The sequence below is a fragment of the Bubalus kerabau genome, chromosome 4 (genome assembly GCF_029407905.1).
Source record: "Bubalus kerabau isolate K-KA32 ecotype Philippines breed swamp buffalo chromosome 4, PCC_UOA_SB_1v2, whole genome shotgun sequence".
Classification (NCBI taxonomy): Eukaryota; Metazoa; Chordata; class Mammalia; order Artiodactyla; family Bovidae; genus Bubalus; species Bubalus kerabau.
This window is the reverse complement of record NC_073627.1, coordinates 182,537,197-182,551,923: the sequence shown is the minus strand read 5'-3', so window position 1 is coordinate 182,551,923 and position 14,727 is coordinate 182,537,197. Positions and strand designations below refer to the sequence as shown.

The 14,727-nt window shown below is 44.7% G+C and overlaps 1 protein-coding gene across 5 annotated transcripts in view; it reads right to left on the bottom strand.

The window, feature by feature from the left end:
* The window catches only part of SH3YL1 (SH3 and SYLF domain containing 1), a 62,896-nt gene that overhangs the window by 25,582 nt on the left and 22,587 nt on the right, over nt 1–14,727 (bottom strand). For 4 of the 5 annotated variants that reach the window (XM_055579558.1, XM_055579557.1, XM_055579559.1 and 1 more), the window contains 2 exons: nt 1,646–1,758; nt 429–557 (listed from right to left, as the gene is read on the bottom strand). In XM_055579558.1, the coding sequence (XP_055435533.1) occupies nt 429–557; nt 1,646–1,758 (242 nt within the window). Of the gene's footprint in view, nt 1–428; nt 558–1,645; nt 1,759–10,585; nt 10,651–13,466; nt 13,581–14,727 lie in introns of all 5 variants that reach the window. The other variant, XM_055579556.1, reaches the window with a different exon arrangement.

The window sequence follows — 14,727 nt, the reverse complement described above, 5'->3', positions numbered from 1 at the left end:
AAGAGATGTGCAGCTCTTCACTTGAACACTTGGAGGTCCTTGTTAATTTCAATGTATTGTATCTAAGGGAAAAGGGAGGCCTGAGGAGAGGGACAGAGCCTCGGGGAGGGGCGGTCAGAACACAGACACGCTTACTGACTAGGTTCTCCCCTGACAGGGCGCAGCGCCTGATGTCCCAAACAACCACAACCGCAACATCCAAGGTCACAGATCGCAGATCACTGGAGCCGATGTACTAATGAAAAAGTTTGAAATCCTGTAGGAATTACCAAAACGTGACACAGAGACGCAAAGTGAGCAGGTGCTGTTGGAAACTCGGTGCCAGCAGACTTGCCATACGAAGGTGCTCTGTACACGCTTAAGAACCATACGAATCTGCAAAGCCTCATTTTCTTCAAATCAATTAAAATTATTTGCCTTAGACTTACTTTCGGTTAGTTTCCTTCCTCTCAATCAAACAGCTGCCTTCTAAAGATATGCCGGCGAAGAGGCCTCTTGACTTGCAGTAAGTAAAGACGGCAGCTGAGCTTCTTAGGGAGACATTTCCTTCTAAATTCCTGCAAAACAGCATCCCAGAACTGTGAGCATCTTCACCTAAAGGTGGCTGTCTGATGGGCACTAACTTCCAACCCAAAAGAAGGATCTCGCCCTAACCTACTTCTCGCCCTATGCCTACTTTATGTTTATATATTTCACTTCCTGCTGGCCTAAGCTAGGTGTGTTGAAGGTGCTTCAGAGGAAAGGACAGTTCACAGCATGACATAGTAGGCAAGATGGTTGTAGGACAAGGTGATACACGGGAAGAACACATGTTAGCTGAGATTTTCCAACTTTGTCTTCTTTTACCAAAACAGGGAAGTGCATCTCAAGAGTAAAAGACTGGTTCTTTTTACTGTGAGTATTTTCATAGAACTCAGAAACATTTTTAAATGATTTTACTGACTTCTACAAACAGTCTGAGTTTAAAATATTTAATTGCTCGATTAACTCAGGAATAGTTATTCATTAATAGAGAAGGGAAGCCATAGTATTGTAAACATCACTCAAGTAAAACACGCCCGCTTCAGTTTTTCACAATGTAGTCTGGTAAAATGCTTTTCTTTTTTTTTTTCCTGATCAATGCTGCTCTTTCTCCGTTAATTAAAACTGACTTGACCTGGCTCCTTCAAAGCATATACATAAATTTTATGTTAATTCTGCATTGCTGAAAATTGAGTTTCTTTTTACATGTGTTAGTTTCAGATTTTCTCATTTTATTACACGAGCTGTGCTTTGTAGCTTTCTTATTTGTAAGCAACCTCCAACCCTCTCTGCATGTGTGTGTGCTTAGTCGTGTCCAACTCTTTGGACCCCACGGACTGTAGCCCGCCAGTATCCTCTGTCCACGGGATTCCCAGGCAAGAATACTGGAGTGGGAGGCCACTTCCTCCTTTAGGGGACCTTCCTTATCCAGGGATCCTTGTCTCTCTGTCTCCTGCATTGGCAGGTGGATTCTCTACCACTGCTCCACCTGGGAAAATCCTCTGGGACATGTGTAAATCATAAATTTCTGTCATTCTAATTCAATTTTCTCTTAATGCAAAACAATATGGTTTTTAAAGTTTTTACTGTCCATAGCTGCTCAGAAAGGGTTTCGAGCACTCACCTTCCCAAGGGCCCGACGGCCACTGTGAGGTTCCCGCCAAGTGTTAGGTTACCACCTTTTGCAAAAGCTTCTACTGCTCTGTCATAGTTCAAAATTATTACCAAGTCCGATACCTGAAAAGTAGAGCCATGTATTTTAAAATAATCCTGCCTGTACATCATTTAACATATGTTTATTACAACTCAAACATGCAATATGTAATGCAGCAAGAATTTCAATGTGGTCAAAGGAAGAGCACGAAAACAGAGTCGCGCTTTACTTTCAGCTGAGGACTTAAGCAGCCCCCTTCCCCCAGGTAAGGAGAGGGGCCGGGCACCCACCAGGGGCCCCTGGGGGCCGCTCCAGCTTCTCCACAGCCTCGTGGGTGAGTGAGGCCGGGTGGGCTGTCCTAGTGACCGGCTCACACTCAGGTAGGTGTGAAAGGTCAAAGGAGTTTCTCAAACTAAACACTCGGCGAAGGCTGAGCCGGAGAATGGGAGTGAGGAGCAGGCTGGAAGGTCGGGGGTCCAAGGTCTGGATCCCACCCACGCCCCCCACCCCACCCCGCACAGACCTGCAAGATGTCAGGAGGAAGACTTGTTGCCACTAGCTGTGCCTATCACCACGTTAGTCTCCAAGGACAATAAAAGCGAAGCTGGAGGGAGAACATGCCCTGGGGGGTGTATTCTTCACACTCTGGGGCAGGACCGCCAGGAGGGCTGACAGGGTCCCAGGGCCGTTGTGGGCACCTTTGGCCTTTTCATACTTAAAGTCCACAAGAGGACCCACCCCCTGAGCTACGTGCCCAGAAAACAGGTCAAGTGCTCAGAAAGCAGAAGGCAGGAGGGCTTAGCTCGATATCTGGGCTCAAAATGAAAACCATCTGGGTGATAACTCCACTTACGCCCCTGCACACTATGTGTGTGTGCGTGTTAGTCGCTCACTTGTCCGACTCTTTGCGACCCCCTGGACTGTAGCCTGCCAGGTTCCTTCGTCCATGGAATTCTCCAGGCAAGAATACTGGAGTGGGTTGCCATTTCCTTCTCCAGCACATTGCATGACCTTGGGCAAATTGAGCAGTTCAGAGCCTCAGTCTCCTTCCCTGTAAAATGGGTACAATAGTAGTTCCCACATTTATAAGTACATGCAATGGAGAATGAAATGGCAACCCACTCCAGTGTTCTTGCCTGGAGAATCCCAGGGACGGAGGAGCCTGGTGGGCTTCCATCTATGGGGTCACACAGTCGGACACGACTGAAGCGACGCAGCAGCAGCAGCAGCAGCAGCAGCAGCAGCAGCAGTGCTCACACAGGCAGGTGCATTGTTGTTGTTCAGCCACTAAATTGCATCCACCTTGGCGACCACCTGGACTGCAGCATGCTAGGCTCCCCTGTCCTTCACTGTCTCCCTGCTGCTGCTGCTGCTAAGTTGCTTCAGTCGTGTCTGACTGTGTGACCCCACAGACGGCAGCCCACCAGGCTTCCCCGTCCCTGGGATTCTCCAGGCAAGAACACTGGAGTGGGTTGCCATTTCCTTCTCCAGTGCATGAAAGTGCAAAGTCAAAGTGAAGTTGTTCAGTCGTGTCCGACTCTTCACAACCCCATGGACTGCAGCCTACCAGGCTCCTCCGTCCATGGGATTTTCTAGGCAAAAGTACTGGAGTGGGGTGCCATTGCCTTCTCCGTCTGTCTCCCTGAGTTTGCTCAAATTTATGTCCACTGAATCGGTGATGCTGTTTAACCATCTTATCCTCTGCCACCCCCTTCTCCTTTTGCCTTCAGTCTTTCCCAGCATCAGAGTCATTTCCACTGAGTTGGCTCTTTTGCATGTATATATGTGCATGCACAGACACAGTTGTTTGAAAGATGAATTAAAATAATTTGTAAAGCCTGGCATATTCACTACATCTCAATAAAATATGCAAAGGCCAAGCAGATTAATGCTTAAAAGATGAGTTCATTTATATTGTTCTTTACATTTTTAAAGTAGATGTCTTCATCTGACAGAAGAATCCAATTATTATCAAATGTGATTGCACTTGGAAGGGCCTAGTAGAATTCCTGATACAGTTTAATTTGAATCACTTCATGAAAAAGTACACTCAGGTTCTGAAGGACAGAGTAAGTATGCCAGCTAACTGACCCATGCAAAACATACCGCGACTCATATCAATTGCTATTTCTACTTTATACAAGAACAGTTCTGAGGATCATGGTGTTTAATGATATAGAATTATTTAGCATTTCTCATGCAAAGTTAAGCAATTTTGCCAATGATTGTATCACCAAATTGTACATACTTTTTAAGATGACATACATGAAATTACTGTGCACAGTGCTTAGTGTATGCACACTACGTACTATGTCTCCAGTCACGACACTGTAGGTGCTCTAGTGATTACGTCTCCTCCTGCTTGGCACACCTTAGTAGAGTAAGGCACAACTCTGAGTCAATAACGAAAATAAATTAGTCCTTTAAGTTTATGTCCAATCTCAATTCAGTTCTCCTGAAATAAGAGTAAGATACTCCTGTGTTCTTCAGTGACACGACCAATTATACAGAGAGCCAGCTCCAAAGCCCCACATGAAGAGCAGCAACAGCGCCAGCGGCCCTCTACTTATTCCCACAGCTTAGAATTAAAAGCAGGGTGGGTTTCCTGAACGAAAACTGGAGCCGTGGAGCACATAAGCCATATAAGACCGACCGACAGCTGAGAATCTGACAAGGGCTTCTTAAGAAGTTTGAATTAAGACACAATGAACTTGTAAATAAAATGAAAGTTTTATAATTAAATCCAATTCTTAAACAAGAATTTTAAAAAATCACTATCATGCAGGAAAAGCTAGGGAAAAGTGTTCTCAGGAGCCACTGGCCACAGCTCCCCGACCCCCTGCCCCACACACCCTGCCCTCTGCCCTCAGACGTTTACCCACCGAGGACCCGAGTCCCCGACACTGCGGTACTGTGATGAAGCCCCACATCCAGGCAACCTGGTGAGAAAGCCCAGGGCTCCTCCTGTGGCTCTGGTGAGACCTGCCCCCACCTCCTCCACCCCCTGCAGAAGCTCAGATGGTCTTTTTTTCCATCTCTCCGGCCATTCTGCTCAGGAGTCTGCCCCACTCCCCTGGAAAGCCTTCTCTTGTGGGTTACAAGCTTCACTCTCACTCAGGGGCATCATCAGCCCCAACATCCAAGCCAAACTTGAGAGGCTCCCAGCGCCTCTCACTCCTCACACCAACAGATCCTCTCCTGCACAGCAACCTTAGGGGACTTAGACACTGAACTCTGATCTCTAACAGTAGCTTCTCAGCTTAAGCCTAGGTCTAGCCTTTCTCATTATTAAAGTAAAAGAGTTCATCCAAATTTTCCTGGAAAAGACTGAGCCATTTTTCTCACATTACAGTCTTGGGCGAGGCTGATCAGACTCCATGGCCCAGTGTGGATTCTGGGTTTGGTAAACAACAAACAATGGGATAATCTGCAGTATTGAGGTTTTCAGAGCTTTGCCCTCTGCTATAATTGTCCTGGAAAGAAAATATTAGTAGCATTTAAACTAGATCTTAGCATTATCTTTCCTGACTCCACTGACTTTTAAAACTTTTGTTTGTTGTTGTTGTGTTTGGTGGGTTTGTATAAGTTATACAACCTTGGGAATTCTCAGCAGTTGTCTCAAGTGGACCAGTGCCAGACTGAATATTTAACTAATGTCCAAGCCAATAAAGGCCAACCCACCTGTCCCGTCTCAGGCTCTGTCTCCAGGGAAACCAATCAGAGACAACCACACACCACCTCTGTATGGTGCTGAGCATCTCTCGGTACTGAAATACCCTCACGCACCCTGCCTACCTCGCACATGCCCTCAAATCCACAGCATGTTACAGGGTCGGCAGTTACAGGCAAGACCAGATGGGGCACCGGAAGCAGCCCTGGAACCAAGCACACAGGGCTCCATGTCTCTGAGCCTCCCTCTCCTTGCCTGTGAAAGGCAGCCCAGACGAGATGTCTCATGAGGGAACCAGCACCCAGGGTTGCGGACAACTCATAACTGTGTTTGGGGCCAGAGGCCTCCCTCTGAATAACCAGCCTGTCACTCTCTGGCTGTGGAGGGGTCACGTAACTCAGTTATCTACACAATGACATCCTTCATGACTATGGTGTGGAAATGATTCTGTAAGAAGATATGTGAGCATTTTATGAGACTATTAACCATTATTGCTAACTATTCCATTCTAAAACAGAATGGCAGATAATTAAAGTATTCAACAAATAGTTGATACTCTGAACCACTAACCCCAGTGCTTTAAAGAAACAGACTTATTTTGTGTGTCTACTTGTGGCTGATACTTGGTCAGTCTAAAGACATAGGTACGAAGGACTCACAATTCAGATAAGGGCCAGACAAGAAACTCTCCAGACTGGAGCGTGTGTCAAGCACTCCATCTCATTAACAACAAGTGTCTGGTGGAAGAAGAGCACCAAAGAGAGGACCAACCAGGAAGCCCAGGGGGCTGCAGACTCTGGAGCATGGGTCTTTAGCACCATTGGCCATGGCTCTGCTGCGTTTCACTGGGACCAGAGCTGGGCTAACAAGAGCATCCAGCAGCAGGAGCTCTGTGGGCTCATGGCCAACAACCCACCAGCTTCCTCACTCGTCCTGGTTCAGGGGTGCGCCCAGAGGGGAAACACACTCCCGTCCAGGTCTGAGATGCTTCCTAGGGGACCAGCTCGGCCTCTTCCTAGCACTGAAAAGTGACAGATGACTCTAACCTTACAGCTGTGCTTGGGGAAGCAAAGCCGGGTCATATTCAAGAGGCACAAACTCCTAGGACAGTCTGATCTCTACTTGAAGTGGATATGTTTTCAAAGTTAATATGTATTTTCCATGTACAGTATTTAAATAGAATTCTAGAGTTAATTTCTATACAGACACAAGGGTAAGTTGTGTTCAAAGTTTCCACAGTTCAGTCTCTCAGTCGTGTCCAACTCTTTGTGACCCCATGGACTGCAGAACAAAAGGCTTCCCTGTCCATCACCAACTCCTGGAGCTTGCTCAAACTCATATCCATCGAGTCGGTGATGCCATCCAACCATCTCATCCTCTGTTGTCCCCTTCTCCTCCTGCCCTCAGTCTTTCCCAGCATCAGGGTCTTTTCAAATGAGTCAGCTCTTCCCATCAGGTGGCCAAAGTATTGGAGCTTCAGCTTCAGCATCAGTCTTTCCAATGAATATTCAGGACTGATTTCCTTTAGGATTGACTGGTTTGATCTCCTTGCAGTCCAAGGGACTCTCAACACCACAGTTCAAAAGCATCAATTCTTCAGTGCTCAGCTTTTGTTATAGTCCAGCTCTCACATCCATACATGACTACTGGAAAAACCATAGCTTTGACTAGATGAACCTTTGTCAGCAAAGCAATGTCTCTGCTTTTTGGTCATAACTTTTCTTCCAAGGAGCAACTGTCTTTTACTTTCATGGCTGCAGTCACCATCTGCAGTGATTTTGGAGCCCAAGAAAATAGTCTCTCACTGGTTCCATTGTTTCCCCATCTGTTTGCCATTAAGTGATGGGACCAGATGCCATGATCTTAGTTTTCTGAATGTTGAGTTTTAAGCCAACTTTTTCACTCTCCTCTTTCACTTTCATCAAGAGGCTCTTTAGTTCTTCTTCACTTTCTGCCGTAACGGTGGTATCATCTGCATATCTGAGGTTACTGATATTTCTCTTGGCAATCTTGATTCCAGTTTGTGCTTCATCCAGCCTGGCATTTCGCATGATGTACTCTGCATGTAAGTTAAATAAGCAGGATGACAATATACAGCTTTGATGTACTCATTTCCCAATTTGGAGCCAGTCTATTGTTCTATGTCCAGCTCTAACTGTTGCTTCGTGACCTGCATACAGATTTCCCAGTAGGCAGGTCAGGTCGTCTGGTATTCCCATCTCTTTTAAGAATTTTCCACAGTTTGTTGTGATGCACACAGTCAAAGGCTTTGGTGTCATCAATAAAGCAGAAGTAGATGTTTTTTAGGAACTCTCTTGTTTTTTTGATGATCCAGTGGATGTTGGCAATTTGATCTCTGGTTCCTCTGTATAGTCGATGGAATTCTCCAGGCCAGAACACTGGAGTGGGTAGCCATCCCCTTCTCCAGGGGATCTTCCCAACCTAGGGATTGAAGCCAGGTCTCCTGCATTACCAGAATATTCTTTACCATCTGAGCCACAGGGAAGCCCCAAATTTCCCAAAGATAGCAAATATAAGTAAATGTTATTTGAGATGGAGCCCCAAAATCTGGGGTCAGAGGGCAGTGACAACAGGGACATGTGGGTACAGTGCCAGGAGGCGTGAGCAGGGGTGCACAACAGATGCTGAAAACACACTTTGCGTACGAGTGCCGTGTTGCTGAAGGCTATGACTTCACTGTAAGGGCTTCCCTGATGGCTCAGACGGTAAAGCGTCTGCCTGCAATGCTGGAGACCTGGGTTCATTGAATATACAACAAAAAAGCAGTCGTAATAGCAAAACTAAAATATGTTCCTCTTTTTATGATACAGATTTATGCAGCATCCACGCACCTATGGACACCTTATCTTTGACAAAGGAGGCAAGAATATACAATGGATTAAAGACAATCTCTTTAACAAGTGGTGCTGGGAAATCTGGTCAACCACTTGTAAAAGAATGAAACTAGAACACTTTCTAACACCATACACAAAAATAAACTCAAAATGGATTAAAGATCTCAACGTAAGACCAGAAACTATAAAACTCCTAGAGGAGAACATAGGCAAAACACTCTCTGACATACATCACAGCAGGATCCTCTATGACCCACCTCCCAGAATACTGGAAATCAAAGCAAAAATAAACAAATGGGACCTAATTAACCTTAAAAGCTTCTGCACATCAAAGGAAACTATTAGCAAGGTGAAAAGACAGCCTTCAGAATGGGAGAAGATAATAGCAAATGAAGCAACTGACAAACAACTAATCTCAAAAATATACAAGCAACTCCTACAGCTCAACTCCAGAAAAATAAATGACCCAATCAAAAATTGGGCCAAAGAACTAAATAGACATTTCTCCAAAGAAGACATACAGATGGCTAACAAACACATGAAAAGATGCTCAACATCACTCATTATCAGAGAAATGCAAATCAAAACCACTATGAGGTACCATTTCACGCCAGTCAGAATGGCTGGGATCCAAAAGTCTACAAATAATAAATGCTGGAGAGGGTGTGGAGAAAAGGGAACCCTCTTACACTGTTGGTGGGAATGCAAACTAGTACAGCCACTATGGAGAACAGTGTGGAGATTCCTTAAAAAACTGGAAATAGACCTGCCTTATGATCCAGCAATCCCACTGCTGGGCATACACACTGAGGAAACCAGAAGGGAAAGAGACACATGTACCCCAATGTTCATCGCAGCACTGTTTATAATAGCCAGGACATGGAAGCAACCTAGATGTCCATCAGCAGATGAATGGATAAGAAAGCTGTGGTACATATACACAATGGAGTATTACTCAGCCATTAAAAAGAATACATCTGAATCAGTTCTAATGAGGTGGATGAAACTGGAGCCTATTATACAGAGTGAAGTAAGCCAGAAAGAAAAACACCAATACAGTATACTAACGCATATATATGGAATTTGGAAAGTTGGTAACAATAACCCTGTGTACGAGACAGCAAAAGAGACACTGATGTATAGAACAGTCTTATGGACTCTGTGGGAGAGGGAGAGGGTGGGAAGATTTGGGAGAATGGCATTGAAACATGTAAAATATCATGTATGAAACGAGTTGCCAGTCCAGGTTTGATGCATGATACTGGATGCTTGGGGCTAGTGCACTGGGACGATCCAGAGGGATGGTATGGGGAGGGAGGAGGGAGGAGGGTTCAGGATGGGGAACACATGTATACCTGTGGCGGATTCATTTTGATATTTGGCAAAACTAATACAATTATGCAAAGTTTAAAAATAAAATATTTTAAAAAAATTTTTTAAAAAAATGAAAAAGAAAAAGAACAGTAGTGGAAATAATTCCTCGTGTGTGGGTTCTAAGTCGCTTCAGTCAGGTTTGACACTTTGTGACTCCATGGACTATAGCCTGCCAGGCTTCTCTCTCCACGGGATTCTCCAGGCAAGAATGCTGGAGTAGGCTGTCATTTCCTTCTCCAGGAGATATTCCTGACCCAGGGATTGAACCCACGTCTCTTATGTCTAACCAGTACCGGCAGGCAGGTTCTTCACCACTAGCTCCACCTGGGAAGCCCAAGGGCATTTTAAACTATGGCAAAAGAGCAAATTCATAAAAGCAGAGCTTAGGAAGACATTGGCTGTAATTTGAGAAGAAAATGATTCGGGAACATTAGGAGCTGTGATTTACCATCACTGGCAGTAAAACAACAGATGAAAGGTTAATATCATGCAGATGCTTGCTGACGGAGAGACCTCTGAAAAGGCGTGTGTACTGCTGTAATTTCTAGTCCATTTGATAGAAACCATAATTAGAGCAAAGTTACAAAATGAAATAATACAAAGACAATTTGTACTTTAAAAATTTGAAGTAATTTGAACATTAGTAGTAACACAAACTGGATTTTGCCACAATGATGATACATAACGTTAAGCTGTTTGCACCCACGACTGCAATCAGAAGCCAGAAGCTGCCAATTAAATTTTGTCAGATCTGAGAATAACTGCTCTTCAGATGTGCTAAAGATGGGAACACATGAGATGGTAAATGGAAGAAACGCTACCGCCAAGGAAAGAAAAAGAGACAAATGATAAACATTACATAGTTTTAGGCAGAGATTCAAGAAAATAAAGGGGAACAATTGCCACAGGTGGTAAAACAAGAACAGGAGGAAATCTCAAATCCCTCATCTTTCACGTATCAGCTGCTTCTAGAGAATAAGGCAACTGTACATACACACAGCACTCACTCACCTCTATTCCTAGTTCAAATCCGCCACCAAGCCCAGCTATCCCGATGGCTGAAGGCGCAGACCATTCTAATAGAAACAAACAAGCAATTACTCTAACAATAAAACTCCTTGGCATATAAATATAGAGAGGAAAGATGCTAAAATGTGAATGAATGGTATTTATTTTTAAAATAATGAGACTTTGGCATTTTTGCCTATGTTTTTAAACGTTCTTTAATAAACATATATAATTTTTTAAGTTAAAAATGTTTGAAAGGTGTTGCATTGTATATGAGCCTCACAGACTTACAAGCCTATGTTTTCCAATCTTTCCCTATAAATATGCATAATACCAAACTACTGAATTCTCACTGATTAACTATACATAGCATTTGATAATTTCATCACTATTTATAATTTTTTGCAAAATAATTGAACTGGAATTCTAGTCTTTAGTTAGAACTTTATCATAGATATGAGAGCAAAAGGATTCAAAACAGTGTTATAATCACTTCTAAGGGTAACATAACACTAAACTGTTTCTACTGTAAGTCTCTGAGGGCAAAAACCGGTTTTGACACCCTTTGTGCCTAGTACAAGCACAAGAAACAGATAATCAATTCAAGATTATTAAAATTCTAACAAGATACATATCCTGACATTTGGAAGCTCAGTAAAATAACCCCATTTGCCATGATATGGTACATTTCAGGACTATTTGTGCATATTTCCTGATGTAGACACAATTATGTTAGACAAGTCTAAGGAAAAGTAACTGGGGGGATGGGGGTGATCTTGCTGGAGCACTTCAGGAAGACGCTCGCTAGCATCCTTGCTGTCAGGTACCTCAGATGACAGGCTGGTGCCTGAATGCATCCAGAACTCATCTGTCTGGGCTTAGGGAGGGTTTGACTATAGAAATTAATGTTTCGTAACCCCAAAGTTGTTTTCCACTTCCTCTGTTAGGGACTGTCCCTGTTTAAAGACCACCCACTTGGCCAGGATCCAGGGATATGCTTGCCCCACTGGCTGGCTTTTGAAATACTCTCTGCGGAGTGACCATCAGCTAATTGGGAAGATGGGAGAGAGAAACTTGGGTACTTAAACCAGTGGGTGGGTCCCCCTGAGGTTCTGAGAGGAGCCCCAGGATGGATAGCTCCTCCCCTTTCCTGACAGGCACCTGTCCACCACAGCGCTGACCTGCAGGGCAAGATGGGGGGGTTCTTGCAAACCTGGAGCCTAACAGTGGACTCAATTTGAATGTGCCTACTTGTCTGGTTGTACTGCTGAGAATCTGCCTATGAAAATTTGGGTAACACGTCTTCTCCTGAGAAAGAGAGAATTTTGTCATTTTGGTTTCATAGCAAGTCTGGAGCTATGAAATCTGAAGTGCAAACTCGGGGGCAAACTCTCATTTACTCTGGGGACACTTCACAGGGGAGAGTAAATCCCACTGACACATGTTCCAGAGCTGTGCACCCCACAAATGCCCAGATTTATCTACTGCAAGTGGATGGCCCCGTTCTCTCTCAGCAGAAAATTAAATTATTGACACTAAAAAGAGCTATGAACAGAAGTGAACTGAAAGTCGCTCAGTTGTGTTCGACTCTTTGCAACCCCGTGGACTATACAGTCCATGGAATTCTCCAGGCCAGAATTCTACAGTAGGTAACCTTTCCCTTCTCCAGGGGATCTTCCACAGTGCAGGCGGATTCTTTACCAGCTGAGCCACAAGGGAAGCCCGACACATTAACACATTAACAGAAAAAAATGTGTTCAATTATATAACTGAACAGCTAACGTTAAATTCATATAATAAGGCTTTTAGATGGTCATGACACACCTGCTGGTGGTTTAGTCGCTAAATCATGTCTGATTCTTGCGGCCCCATGGACTATAGCCTGCCAGGTTTCTCTGTCTGAGGGATTCTCCAGGCAAGAATACTGGAGTTGCCATTTCCTTCTCCAGGGGGTCTTCCCAACCCAGGAATCGAACCCTGGTCCCCTGCATTGCAGGCAGATTCTTTACCAACTAAGTCACGAAGGAAGCCCCTACACACTGCTGCTGCTGCTAAGTCGCTTCAGTCGTGTCCGACTCCGTGCGACCCCATAGACAGCAGCCACCAGGCTCCCCCGTCCCTGGGATTCTCCAGGCAAGAACATTGGAGTGGGTTGCCATTTCCTTCTCCAATGCATGAAAGTGAAAAGTGAAAGTGAAGTCGCTGAGTCATGTCCAACTCTTAGCGACCCCATGGACTGCAGCCTACCAGGCTCCTCCGTCCACGGGCTTTTCCAGGCAAGAGTACTGGAGTGGGGTGCCATTGCCTTCTCCGGCCCCTACACACTCCTACACACATTTCAAATATGATAAATGTTGGTTCTTGAGATTCAAGGCAAATGTATTTTGGTGTCATGTCTGAAAAATCAGGTATTAGATTTCACACCAGAAAGTAAAGCCAAATTATAATGATCTTGGTATGATTCTGCCCTGAGGATGGATATTCTTTAAAATGTTTCAGTTTTTAAGGTCTCCTACAGGAAAAATGGGGGGAAAGCTTACAAATGGTCTTTCACCTTATCAGCTTCCATAAAACATTAGAAGACGGTACCCTAAAGCTGAGGAATAAGAATGCATATTTGACAAGAGAAATATAATGTCAACGTTTAGTATTTGCTCCACGAAAGGACGAGAAAATATGTAAAGGCCGGGGCGCACCTTCTGGTGTTCTGAGAGGTTCCCGGGCTGGCCGGCTAACAGAAAACACCCAGGGAGCCGCCCAAGGGAGGCGGTGCCGGTGGAGACACTAAGCCTGCCTCCCTCCTGGGACGCCGCTCACAGCGGAAACGGAACACAAGCGCGGAGAGGGGCTCTCCGCTCCTCCCGGTGAAGAGCCGCTGACTTACTTCCGTCTGGAAGGCGCGCCAGCACGATCCCGCTGCCTCCTCTCGCCGTGACCAGAAAGCCAGCCTTTATCACCGACAGGATCGCGAGGCCCTTGGCTTTGGCGATGACGTGCGCTGCAAAAGATGAGGGCAGGGTGCACCCCGACGGGTCAGACCTGGGCACGGAGCTGTGCTTCCCGGACCCGGGCCCGGGCCCCTGGTAACTGAGGAGAATCCACCCCAGGAGAGCCTGAAGCATTTGGTGGCCCTAACCCGACCGGAGAGGTGCTCAGAAATTCTGCAATGGCCACAAGAAATGAGAGCCTGGGATGAGACTGTGCTGATGTCTAGCAGCAGGGCAAATAATTTGGAGATTTCAATTAATTTAAAACGTAATGTATAATTTTCAAATTTTTTCAAAGAAATTAAGATCTACAGAGTATTAAGGAGAAACTTAAACAGTGACTGATAGGCAGTGTGTGTGGCAGAGTGTTTGAGCTTAAAGCCACATCACTGAGCTCACCTGCTAATAATATGAAAATCTGGTTTCAAAACCAGAAAAATTTAATGCCACTTAAAAAAGGCTTTTAACTTTACAAAATGATTTGATCAGTATTTGAAAAACACATAACTACCAAAGCACTGAAAATATAATTCCATTTACAAAATATCGGTTTATTCACATTTCAGGGAAGTTCTTTCCATAAAAGGAAGGTTATTAACATAGGTCCCACTAAACACAGTGTCTCACTATTTGGTGGATTTATTTACACAATAGTACATCTTTCAAATAACAAAGGAAGCCTTAAGACTGAAATTATTCTTGGAACCCAATACTACTTTTAAGGTAGTTTAATTTATCATCATTTTAGTCACATATTATTTTGAAGAAGTCAGACCAAATAGTATACTCAAATACACAGAAAAGACTTTGTATGTATCCTTCAGTCCTTAGGAGACACTAAATTTCGAATACAATCATGCATACCATTTCAAAATTTAATAACAGACCCTCAGAGATGATTCAACCAAAGGCACAAGGAGGGTGAGACGCAGACTGTCTGCAGCTGCCGGTCCTGAAGCAGGGTCAGAAGTGATGCTGTTCAGAGGGCGGCTGCTAAGGTGCCTGAGTTCCATTTCTAAGGGGTGTAACAAGGCAATGATGACGGACAGTTTCATTACACGCCAGGAGCCTTGTTTATACAGCACACACCAGCAGACCATCCTCAACACCGCACAGGCCGTTCCCACTGCTTTTACAGTGAGCACTGCCTGTGTTCAG